Below are 11,424 nucleotides of genomic sequence, written 5' to 3' on the forward strand. Positions count from 1 at the left end.
GCTTGCGGGTGAAAGTGGCCTCAGATGGCTGGGTTTTCAACAGCCTTAGGCTAGCCTAGTATCATAGCTAGTATCATGCACATTGGTCCCATAAAAATATTGATGTGGCAGCTAATTATGGAGGAGAGAGGAGATTAGAGTAACATAGGTAGATACTGTATCATAGCGCATGTCACGAGAAAAGTTAATGCCAAACAAATCTTGTGCACAAATTTGCATTGAAATTCTAAAGCAATACATATAGCATGACTATGATACTACTTCATGATACTAACCACTATAGAGATAGTATCATACACAAGTATCATATGCATGATACTACTACATAATACTTAACACTATGACCAGCCTTAAATCTTAGAATAATAGTAGTATCATACATATGATACTTCTATATGATATTATGCACTGTGACTAGTGTAATATAAGAAGATTATGATACTAGTACATGATACCATGCATTGGGGACATAGTAATATGTAGTAGCATCATACACATGATACTTTTATATGATACTATGCATTGTGACTAGTCTTAGTTGTTGTGTCACATCATATTTTTATAACCGGATTGCCAACTCCCGATTAGCCGGGAATTAAGTTAGAGCATGATCAACTCGACGGCCGTTAGATTTACATTGTGATTTGTGCATACGAGAAATAACACACGGATGTGTAATTGCACATGCATGTGTCGTTGCATATCCTTTTGCCCCAATTACACATGAATTACACATGAAACCAGGTTGATCAGGAATTAAGCTATTTCTCGGTCGATCGGAAATAAGCCGCGTCCTTTTTATAAACATGACATTGTATAATATATAGTACCTATGATACTTCTATTATAGCTAGTCTAATTAAGCAGGCGCCAAATGCCGACGGTTGACTCCATGAGGCTATGTTTCCCCAAGATCCGGCTTCCCACGCGGTCGTTCTACCCGCAACCTTTACGCAAAGCGTGGCCATTTACCGTGCATTCCAAGTTCCCCCTACGCCCACAAGTCCACCACGCAGTGAGTTATCAAACGAGAAGGTTTATTGATCCCGCTCGCACGCAGGTCACATACACTATCTTTTCTTCTTCTCTCCCCATAGTCCAGATCAATCAGTCAGTGCGAGCGCCGAGCAATCTTCTCACATTGTCCATGACCAACAACGCGAAGCACGCGATGAGGACGAAGCACGCGGGCTACCCCATGCTGTCCACCTCCAGCAAAGGTCTCATCCTGCTCCCCCTCCTCTTCCTTGCCTTCATTTGCATCTTCGTCTACCCCAAGGAGTTGGAGCTGCAGGCGTTCCTTAGCTCCTGCAGCACGCCACCATCTGGCACGAACACCGCGACGGCCAGCGCGGTGTACACCCGCAAGCCGGACTTCCGGCTCCTCATCGGCATCCTGACCGTCCCCGACTTGTACGAGCGGCGCCACCTCCTCCGCATGGTCTACGGCGTGCAGCTCCCATCCCTCACCGCGCAGATCGACGTCCGCTTCGTCTTCTGCCGCCTCCAGACGGACGACCAGCGGGTGTTCGTCCCGCTCGAGATCCTCATGCACGGCGACATCATCGTGCTCGACGGCTGCAAGGAGAACATGGACGGCGGCAAGACGCACGCATTCTTCTCCGCCGTGGCCTCCCTCTACGCCGACGCGCCCTACGACTACGTGATGAAGGCGGACGACGACGTCTTCTTCCGGCTGCCGGAGCTAGCGGCGTCGCTGGGGGCCATGCCGAGGCAGGATACCTACTACGGCGCCCTCATACCCTGCGCCAGCATGGACACGAGGAACAGGAGGGGGTACATGTCCGGCATGGGATACGCGCTGTCGTGGGACCTGGTGGAGTGGATCGCGACGGCGAGGAACGTGACGAGGGGACGCACCGTCGGATTCGAGGACAGGAGGACCGGCGAGTGCCTGAGTCTGGGCGGGAAGGGGAAGAACAGGTTCAACGCCAAGCCCGCCATGTATGATCACCCCCTCTCGGTGCCGGTCACCAAGTGCAACCACGAGCTCGTGCCGGAAACCATCGCCCTGCACCGCCTCAAGGACAATCCACGCTGGGCGGAAGCGCTCAGGTACTTCAATTTCACCGCTGGACTCAAGTCCTCCAAGTTCTACAAGATCCACTCCTAGCTAGTTCTTGCCTTCTTGCTCGCTCATGTCATGTGGGGGAGTTTTTGCATTAATTCTAAAAGAAGATGTTTAATTGATTCTACTTGTGTCAATATTTTTTTTGGATAAATTAGTACGGAATTAATTAAATTGAGCATGCTAGCTAAAGGTCGGTTGTTCATGCTAATGATGTCTGTGATTGAGTGATTATCAAATGATGAGGTGTGTGACCGAACATTTCTACCCGAGTTTGGAAGGTTAGTTCCTCTGGGCGAACCCGGCGGGGCTCCTTCATCTTCTTCCGGCCAGCTGCTTCTCTTGGATGATGACCGAGACGTCGTTTCAAAGGGCCGAGAGAGACAATTAATGGTGTATGCACGGCAGAACGTGTTCGCTTGATCGGCGTATATATAATCTACTACCTTCGTTAAGGATTGTAAGGACTCTCGAAATTTGAGCCTAATTTTAACTATAAAATTAACTAGAAAAATATAACTTATTTGTTATAAAAATTATACCGCTACAAACTTCTTTAAAGTATGAATCCAATCCAATGGTATAATTATGTAACATATAATCTGTATTTAATACGTTAAATTCATTGTTAAAGTTGGGCTCAGATTTCGGACCATGTGCTGCGGGTCGGGTTCTGGATCAATGTCTTCCCTCGGACGGCTCTGCCTTTTTATCTCTGTACAACTTGATTTGAACGGCTATATATACGGTTTTCCCCCTCGAAACGAGTTCACTCCTCTCCGGGGACAACATCTAGGGCCGATGGCCCTACAAGGCTGCAACAACGAGTGAATTGATGTCACAACGGACGTCTCCGCTTATGCTTTCACAACGAGTTCATGCTACTAATGTTGTCTGTGATTGAGTGATTAGCCAACGATGAGGTGTGTGACCAAACATTGCTACCCGAGTTTGGAAGGTTAGTTCTTCTGGGCGGACCCCAGCGGGGCTCCTTCACATTCTTTAGGCATGCTTTCTCTTGGATGGTGACTAAGATGTGGTTTCAAAGGGCCGAGAGATCGAATGGTGTATGTATGGAGGAACGTGTTCCCTTGATCGGCGTAGTTCCGTATAATGTACAACCTTCGTTAAGGATTGTATAAGGTCTCTCGAAATTTGAGCCTAATTTTAACTATAAAATTAACTAGCAAAATATAACTTATTTGTTATAAAAATTATACCGCTAGAAACTTCTTTAAAATAAAAGTTCAATGGTATAAGTTATGTGACATTTAATTTGTATTTAATATGTTAAATTCATAGTTAAAGTTGGGATTAAAATTCGATGGGGGCTTATAATCCCTAACGGAGGCAGTACGACACAGTTCCAAGGGACCGTGTGATGAGGGTCGGGTTCCGGATCCATGTCTTCCCTCGGATGGCTCTGTTATCTCTCGAACAAACAGATTTGAACACCTATATACGTTTTAACTCCACTCAGGGGACAACATCTAGGCTGATGGCCTGCAACAACGAGTGAATTGTTGCCACAGCGGATGTCTCTGTTTATCCCTAAGAAGCGACGTCGATTCACTGGTGGTGTCCACTCTAGCCAGCGTGCTGCTCCTCCGAGCATCACGCCCTTGGTATGTCATAAATGTGTATATTTCATTTGAATTTCAAAGTCATATTATTACTAATGTTTTTAAACTGTTTTTAAATTATTTGCCCAAATATTATCAAACATCGGAAGGTAAAAAAAAATATTTTTTTCTTTATTTGATATTTCAAAAAAACAACTTCGAATTCGAGTATGAAGTAATTCACGATTTGTGATGAGTACCTACCTCGTTTTGTACTCGTTCTAAAACGTTCAGAGTTTACAGATTGTACTTAATTTTTTCTGCTCTTGCATTTTATTTGGGATAATCGAGCTCATGATTTATATCATGGCATTAATCATTTTACACATGTTCAAATAACGCTAGTGATGTGGGAGATCCTAGAATCATCATCAAAGTGCAAGGAAAGTAGAAGCGTGTATCATTATTTTTTTGGAACGTGATAAATTTTGCTCACACACACAGTCTAATTCCATTTGTGAATGCTCCATGGTCCATGGATCCCTTGGGAGAGGGAGCCCAATGTACACACACACCTTTGCCCTAAACCCTTTCTTTTGCTTTTGCGCACCACGACAAAACAATGAACATTCCACTTTCTTGCCGTCTTGATCCCTAGGCACCAGCGCCGCACCACAAGTCCACAACCCAGCCGCCGCCATGGCATCCTCCCGGACCTCAGCATCCTGCTCACCGGACAACCTCCTCGACGAACCCACCCGCGCCCGAGCTGCCCACACCAGCGCCGACGGGAGCGGCGACGACGTCTCGGCCGTGTCCGAGCGGGTCACCTCGCGGCTGCGCGCCCGAAAAACTCTGAGAGACATCTGCAAGAGGTACTCGATCCCCGACGACTTCGCCCCGCTCCTCGCCGGCGACCTCTCCTCGTGCTCTCCCCCGCCGCCAGGATCCGTCTGCGTGTACGTCGACGCGCTGGACGCCGGGTTGCGCCTCCCCCTCCACCCCTTCTTGGGCACGGTGCTCAGCCACTTCGGGCTCGCCCCGGGCCAGCTCGCGCCCAACGGGTGGCGAGCCCTGGCCGGATTCGTCGTCCTCTCCCACTTCGCCGGCGTGGCGCCGTCGCTGGCCGTGTTCCGGCACTTCTTCTCGCTCTGCCAGTTCCCGCCGCACCGGCTCTACACCATCCGCGGCAAGGACGCCGCCGGGCTGCTCTTCGCCCGGACGGGGGCGAACAAGTACCCGGGGTGGAAGGAGGAGTTCTTCTTCCTGTCCTCAACGGCGCCGTGGCCGTGCCCGGTAGAGTGGGGGGAGCCTTGCAGATCCGCCACCTTCGATCTCACGCTCACCATCCCGGAGAAGGCCGTTGCTGAGCACCTGCTGCGTGCTCGAGGAAGCTCGCCGATTGATCTCACCACGTACCTCCACGACTCCAACATGGCTGCAGCCAAGATCATCATCCAAACACCAGCACCAGCCCCTCAAGGTGAAATTCAGAATTAATTTTGATGTGAAATGAGCTAATTTGTGATCTGTAATTCTGGATTCGTATGTGTACGTACTCGCCGTAGGGATGGGCAAACCTGCAGTCAATGTCGCCACCAAGGCCGCACTGCACTCGCGCCGGCAGGCCGGGAAGGTGGCCTTGAAGAAGAAGAAGAAGCCTGACTGCAAGGTTTCGCCATGTCTTGGGAAGAAGAGGAAGCCCGTGGAGGACCACGAGGAGAGCTCGGCGGAGGAGACCGCCTGCCCCCGGAAGCCGCCGATGAGCAAAGATGATGGGAAACAGCGAGGCCGCGACGGGCACTGGATCGCGGCGAGGCGGATGCTGCAGGGCGTCGTGACGCCGCTGAGGCAGCGCGAGCTCGCCGCGTGCAGGCCGGCCGACGTCGTCACCTCGAGCTACGTGTCATTGCTCCAGGTGAACTACGAGTCAATTTACACCACTGCGCGCACCATATGTGCGTTACCTGTTGTTCTGGATTGATCGACATGGCAAATGTGTCTGGATGGGCCGGGTGCGCAGACGGCGAACGAGGTGGCGTTCTCGCTGGGCTACGCTCTGGAGCTGGAGGACAAGCTGAGGGCGCGCGAGCACGAGGCCGACGCGCTGCGGTTGGAGCTGCGCAGGGCGAAGGCCGAGCTCGCCCAGAGCAAGGTGCCAGCGCTGCGAGCGGAGCTGCACACGGCGAAGGTCGAGCTCGCCCAGACCAAGGCGGATGCGCTGGTGGCGCGTGAGGAGGCGGACGCACTGCGCGCGCAGCTGGGCAGGGCGAAGGCCGAGCTCGCCAACGCGAACGCGCTGCGGGCGGAGCTGCGCGGGGCGAAGGCCGAGCTCGCCCAGACGAACGCGGACGCGGAGAGGGCCAAGACGGCGGCGTCGCGCGCGCTGGTGGGGCGCGACCTGATGGGGTACGAGCGCGGCTTGGCGGACATGAAGCGCGCCGTGCTACACCGCTACCCGCTGCTTGATCCGGCGAGCCTGGTCGTGCGGCTCCACGGCCCCCGTTAGCTCCGGGAACGGCCTGATCGCCATGTCGCCCGATGCCCTGCCAACGTCGACGTCGATCGGATCCACCTCCATGTTCTTGAGACGCGCTTCTAGGCTTTGTCTTGAGGCGTTCTTGGTGCGCCTGTCCATGGATCTTCTTAGTAGAATCTATATTTATTGGGACTATTATTAGATACAGTATCAAATACTTCGAGAGGAACGCATTTCGTATTTCCTGAGTTGTTTTACGTGCGTATTTCAGGAGTTGTGATCCAAACTGAGTAACCCATATGGCCATTTCGTGTGACACAAATTTGTAGACATTTTCACTAATTAGCAAATAGCGAAGCTTTTCAAGGGGAAACTCTGAGATGAACCGGGCGGCATTTGCACCTGCGTGAACTCGTTCTCCCATTGGCTGAGTGAGAGGTGGGCCTGTAACTGCGGGGGCAATTGTTTTTTAGGACAATCAACAATACATCGAAGAATACACAGGTGTAGGACCCGCCGGGAGAGAGAAAAGGCCAAAGAAGTTAAAGCACGGTCGAAGTGTTAACGGCTCGGCGCAGACGAGGCAGCACACGACGCGGATGGATTTGCACGGAGGTGCATGGGTCTGCGGGGAGATGCAGCGGCGACCGGCAGACAGCGGCGCCAGCGGCAGCGTCCCTCTCCTTGATGTTCTGTAGCGGAGATGGCACTCGCCGAAGTGGGTGGGCAGGGCGCATGACGGCGGACGGCGCCGTCGAAGGTCCTTCGCGCCCCGCCACGAGCACCTGTCCAGGCCGGCCACCGTCGCCGTGCACCTGCTCCGGCCGCCTTGCTTTGGGACGGAGAAGCAGCTGCTATCGTAGGCGCGGCGCGCGCGGACGCAAGGGAGGAGAAGCGGCACGGCCGCAGCCAGACGGCTCGGGGCCGCGGTCGGAGATGGGCGGCGAGCCGGAGGCGCGCAGCAGCACGCTTGCGCGCGAGCAGAGCGGCGGCGACAGGCGGCGTGGCGGAGGGCGAAGCTTGACGGCCAGGGACGTGCTCGGTGAAGCCGTGAAGGTGGACGGTGAGCGGGACGCGGCCGGCCTTGGCCTAGGAGCCACAGACCTCACGGAGAATAAGCCGCACGGCGCGCGCGCCGAACGGGGGTGGCCTCGGGCCTCCCACCGTGCTCCTCGAAGGCGGCGCGGACGCGGTCAATGAGCGCGTCGAGGCTGCCCCAGGCCTGGCGGAGCAGGCACGGGCACGGAGCCGGCGGCGACGGGTGGCAGAAGAAGGGGCAGCCGTTGGTGTGGACCAGACCTTGGTCGTGCCGAACTGGTCGAGGGCGAGAGGGCAGGAGCCACAACGATGGCAGTAGACTAGAGAGAAGCATGGTAGTGGAGGTGGTAGCTCCTCCCTAGCAAGACTGTGTACTGTACTAATGGCCCCGTAGACTCCACACCAGAGCCCGCCCAGTTTGGACCAACGAGGAAGAAGAAGGAGCCTAGAATCCATCCAGTTTTTGGCGGGGATTGGTGGTATGAGTTGTTGCTGCCGGATAAGATGAGAGAATTGCCCTTTGCTGCGGAGGATCACGAAAGGGGGAGCTTGCTGCTGCTGCAACAACAACAACAGCTACAGCTACAGCTACAGGGGCTCGCCAAGGTAAGCGGCGGCGCCTTCTGGGAGCCAACGTCGGTGAGCCTACGGGCGCCGAACGGGGTGGCCTCGGGCCTCCCACCGTGCTCCTCGAAGGCGGCGCGGAGGCGGCCGACGAGTGCGTCGAGGTGCTAGTCTAGAGCTCGATGGGCGGGCGGTGGCCGGTGGCCGGTGAGAGACAGGTAGGTGGGAGAGGACGAGGGTCACGGGCTCGGGGCAGAAATTAATTCTCCGCGGGGTCCATGTACTATACCTAGCAATTATACTCAAATTAACAGAGAAATACCCTGCCACCATATTGGGCCTACTCCTAACGTGGACCAATAGAAATTGGAGTTCAGATGGGAGCAAATGCCGCCGGGTTCCATCTATTCATTCTCTTCAGTTTTTGAAGAACTTTTTGGCTCTCTACTCTTCTTACCATAGTTGGGTAAGAAAATTCTGTTCCAGTACTGGTTAGGAGTGTGAGACTCACTAACAAAATCTGGTACTTTTCGTTGTTATCTCAACTACTAGCATGGTGCCCTCGAGGTAAATACGAGAGCGTCATCCTTAAAGTGTCAAAAGGGTTTCAAAATTTTATGGTTCAACATGTTCACATTATGTGTTAAAATTTGAAAGTAGCATACAATTCCATAGCCATCACAAATGATATCCTAAATACATTAACTTTTGTAGGAAATAGTATTTGGACATGATGTTTCGACACCCGGGTGCATATGCACCCTTTATTTGAAATACATTTTGCACATATTTAAAAATATCAAACAAATATAAAAAGAATTGTTGGTTTTATGTGATACTTTAGGTGCACACATAGAACATGTCCCTCTACATTAAACTCAAATCATATAATCAGATTTCAGGATGAGTTGTGTCGTCTTATGTATATATAAAATTTAACACACAAAATTTACTTACGAGTAGTTGCCTGCACCGGGTTGCATGTGAGAGCTAGTGCACACACCTAGCTAGTGAAATGCATCAATCAATTTTGAAAAAGATTAGCCTTATATCTCAACATAAGGTTGCACATGCTGCTCATATTCTCCTCATCATAATTCTGATCGTAAAAACCATCCAAGATGATCCTAACCGGCTACTGGATAAATTGGTAAAGGTCGAGCGGCCGCAAGGGGAGTCCGCGACTATGCGCATTTTTTTTTTTTTTTGCCTCGTATGTGAATTGTGATAGCCTAGCTAGTTTTTTTCCCTCTGATTGAATCTTCCACGTCCAGCCTAAGGTAGCTAACACTTCTTTTCCATAATGGCTAGCGTACTTTTTTGTGTGGACCCAGCTAATAACCGAGCCCACTCCTCATACGTGATGTTGTGAAAATAAGTTATGTCAATATAATTACGTGAACGCTAAATTTGTGCATTATCTAGACATACTATACTGTGACATGCGTGTCTTTCTACAACTAAGTGACCCATGTGGTTAGGTCCTGTAGTATTTTTGCACATTCTCTAGCTGCTGTTGGTTCAAATCAGAATGAGGTACGGCTGTTGTGTCCAGAAAATGTACTTGTTGATGTAAACGTTGCTGTGGCCAGTGAGTTTGTTGAGCCGAGTTAATGAGATTAGGGTGTTCCATGTAGAAAAAAGATAATTACGTGAACGATAATGGTTCAGTAAATCATAACTGTAAATATTAGATCTGATTACTATAATAATTTTGATGATGTAGATTAATGTGGTGTCCCTATTTTATACCTCCTTATTGTGATTTTAGTATATAATAGATGAGATATAGTTTCTAAAATATTGATGGTATTAAAGATAGGGCTAAAGTTTATTTTGTTCAAGAAACAGTAAGAAATCATAAATTGGACTTCTTTGCTATCTTTTTTTTTGAACGGGTAAATATATTAAAACTAGACACAGGTTGCAGAGTTACAGCACCTATTACAGTCAAGATTGATCAGATCCTCCACGCAGGGAGGCACATCATTAAGTAAAACACCCTCGTTTCTCATTCTCAATGCATAATTCGCTAAACAGTGAGCAGCAGTATTACCAGCCATGTTAATTTTGTTCAGCACATATCCTGGAGTTAGGCTCAGCACTTCTTTGATGTCAGTAGCAAGGAAGCAGAGTTGTGATCTACTGATTGTAGCCCTGTTAATCTCCTGAACAATAGCAGCATTATCCGATTCTATAATCACCTGGGTAGTGGCATGGTTGATGATAGCTTTAGCCCCTTTCAGGATTGCAAGGCCTTCAGCAGTAGCGGCATTTGGGCAATGGGCCAGGGTACCCCATGCCGAAGCAGCGACGATACCATTATGGTCTCTTAGGATTGCTCCCCAGGAGCCCATGTTGAGGTCGTCGATGAAGCCAGCATCAATATTTAATTTGTGCCAACCAAGATTCGGGGCGGTCCACGGTTTTGGATTTTCCTTGGGCTTCGACGAGTCCATGCAAGGACTTCTTTGCTATCTTGCAAACGGGTAGAGATAATTTTACAGCACCTTTCCTTAATCACATATTAGGAGGTTTCAAACGGTAGCGTGTTCCTCCATTAGGAAGGTCTGGTGGGATTTCAGTTGCTATTAACGCATGCACAACCATTCAGCATGTTGTTACATGTGATAGGTGTGTGAAATTTTATGTAACCTCTAAGCTGGATAACTTTAAATGGGTTTTATTGTGGTTTATGGTGAACCTCGAGATGAGAAAAAACCTGGCCGAATTTGTTTGAATTTATGAGGATAAGTCTTTACCGATGCTTGTAGTAGGGGACTTTAAAGTCTTAAGACAACAACAATAAAAAAGAACAATCATAACTTCAATTCTCGTTGGCCTTCCATTTTTCATTTTATTATCGAAATCCTTGACTTGAGGGAAATAGCTCTTTCTGGTAGATAATTCACATGAGCAAATCGTAGTGAAGTGCCTACAAATGAGAAGTTGGATATGGAATGGGAACAAAAGTTTCATTTGGCTTCGGTTATAGCCTTGCAAACAGGGTCTCGTTATAAACCATTATTATCAGATTCAGGGAACCAAGTAGGCAATAAATATGATTTCTCTTTTGAACTCGCTTGGCTAAAAAATGAAGGGCTGTTTGAGATGGTAGCCAAAGAGTGGGATTCTGCTTCAAATGGGTTCAGTCCCATGGAAACGTGGCAGAATAAGACCAGTCATCTTAGAAAATGGACCAGTCATCTTAGAAAATGTAAAAATGTATATCTCTAGATATCATAAGACTTTTTTTTTGGACCGCCTCATAAAATAATCGTGTACTAATTAATCGTCTCAGCAAAACATGATATAAGATAACTCTTGAATTATAAAATGCTATTTTAACAGCCAACTTCACCGAGAAGGAGGTTCATACGGTTGTAATGCAAATGGAAAAGAACAAAGCACCGGGACTAGACGGGTTTCCTTGTGACTTTTATCCAAATTTTTGGGTAGTAATAAAATATGATTAAATGGCAATTTTGATGTTTCCAAAAGGGGAGTTACCTTTATTCCACCTAAATTTTGATATAATCATCTTGCCTCCAAAAAAGGAAAATGCCATGAAAATACAACAATATAGTTCCATGTGTTTATTTAATGTCAGCTTTAAGGTATTCACAAAAGTGGGGACAAATCGTTTAAACATTATTGCTAAGAGCGTCTTTCAACCCATGCAAACTGCTTCT

At 49.2% G+C, this 11,424-nt stretch overlaps 2 protein-coding genes across 2 annotated transcripts; both read left to right on the forward strand.

Annotated features, from left to right (window-relative positions):
• The first annotated feature begins 1,147 nt into the window (after positions 1 to 1,147).
• Positions 1,148 to 2,134, forward strand: LOC124706184 (beta-1,3-galactosyltransferase pvg3-like). Its single transcript, XM_047237841.1, has one exon. The coding sequence runs from the start codon at positions 1,148 to 1,150 to the stop codon at positions 2,132 to 2,134; it is 987 nt and encodes a 328-aa protein (XP_047093797.1).
• A 2,216-nt stretch (positions 2,135 to 4,350) lies between these two features.
• LOC124706196 lies at positions 4,351 to 6,160 on the forward strand. The gene is made up of 3 exons (XM_047237851.1): positions 4,351 to 5,134; positions 5,220 to 5,569; positions 5,675 to 6,160. Exons 1-3 carry the CDS (start codon positions 4,351 to 4,353, stop codon positions 6,158 to 6,160), a joined length of 1,620 nt encoding a protein of 539 aa, XP_047093807.1.
• The last annotated feature ends 5,264 nt before the right edge of the window (positions 6,161 to 11,424 follow it).

This window comes from Lolium rigidum, chromosome 1 (assembly GCF_022539505.1).
Source record: "Lolium rigidum isolate FL_2022 chromosome 1, APGP_CSIRO_Lrig_0.1, whole genome shotgun sequence".
Classification (NCBI taxonomy): Eukaryota; Viridiplantae; Streptophyta; class Magnoliopsida; order Poales; family Poaceae; genus Lolium; species Lolium rigidum.

What these genes read in the sequence shown, in the direction of transcription:
- LOC124706184 (XM_047237841.1), top strand. Translation starts at nt 1,148, where the DNA reads ATGACCAACAACGCGAAGCACGCGATGAGGACGAAGCACGCGGGCTAC.
- LOC124706196 (XM_047237851.1), top strand. Translation starts at nt 4,351, where the DNA reads ATGGCATCCTCCCGGACCTCAGCATCCTGCTCACCGGACAACCTCCTC. An exon ending in ACCAGCACCAGCCCCTCAAG is followed by an intron (nt 5,135 to 5,219) that starts GTGAAATTCAGA and finishes TACTCGCCGTAG; the next exon opens with GGATGGGCAAACCTGCAGTC. An exon ending in GCTACGTGTCATTGCTCCAG is followed by an intron (nt 5,570 to 5,674) that starts GTGAACTACGAG and finishes CCGGGTGCGCAG; the next exon opens with ACGGCGAACGAGGTGGCGTT.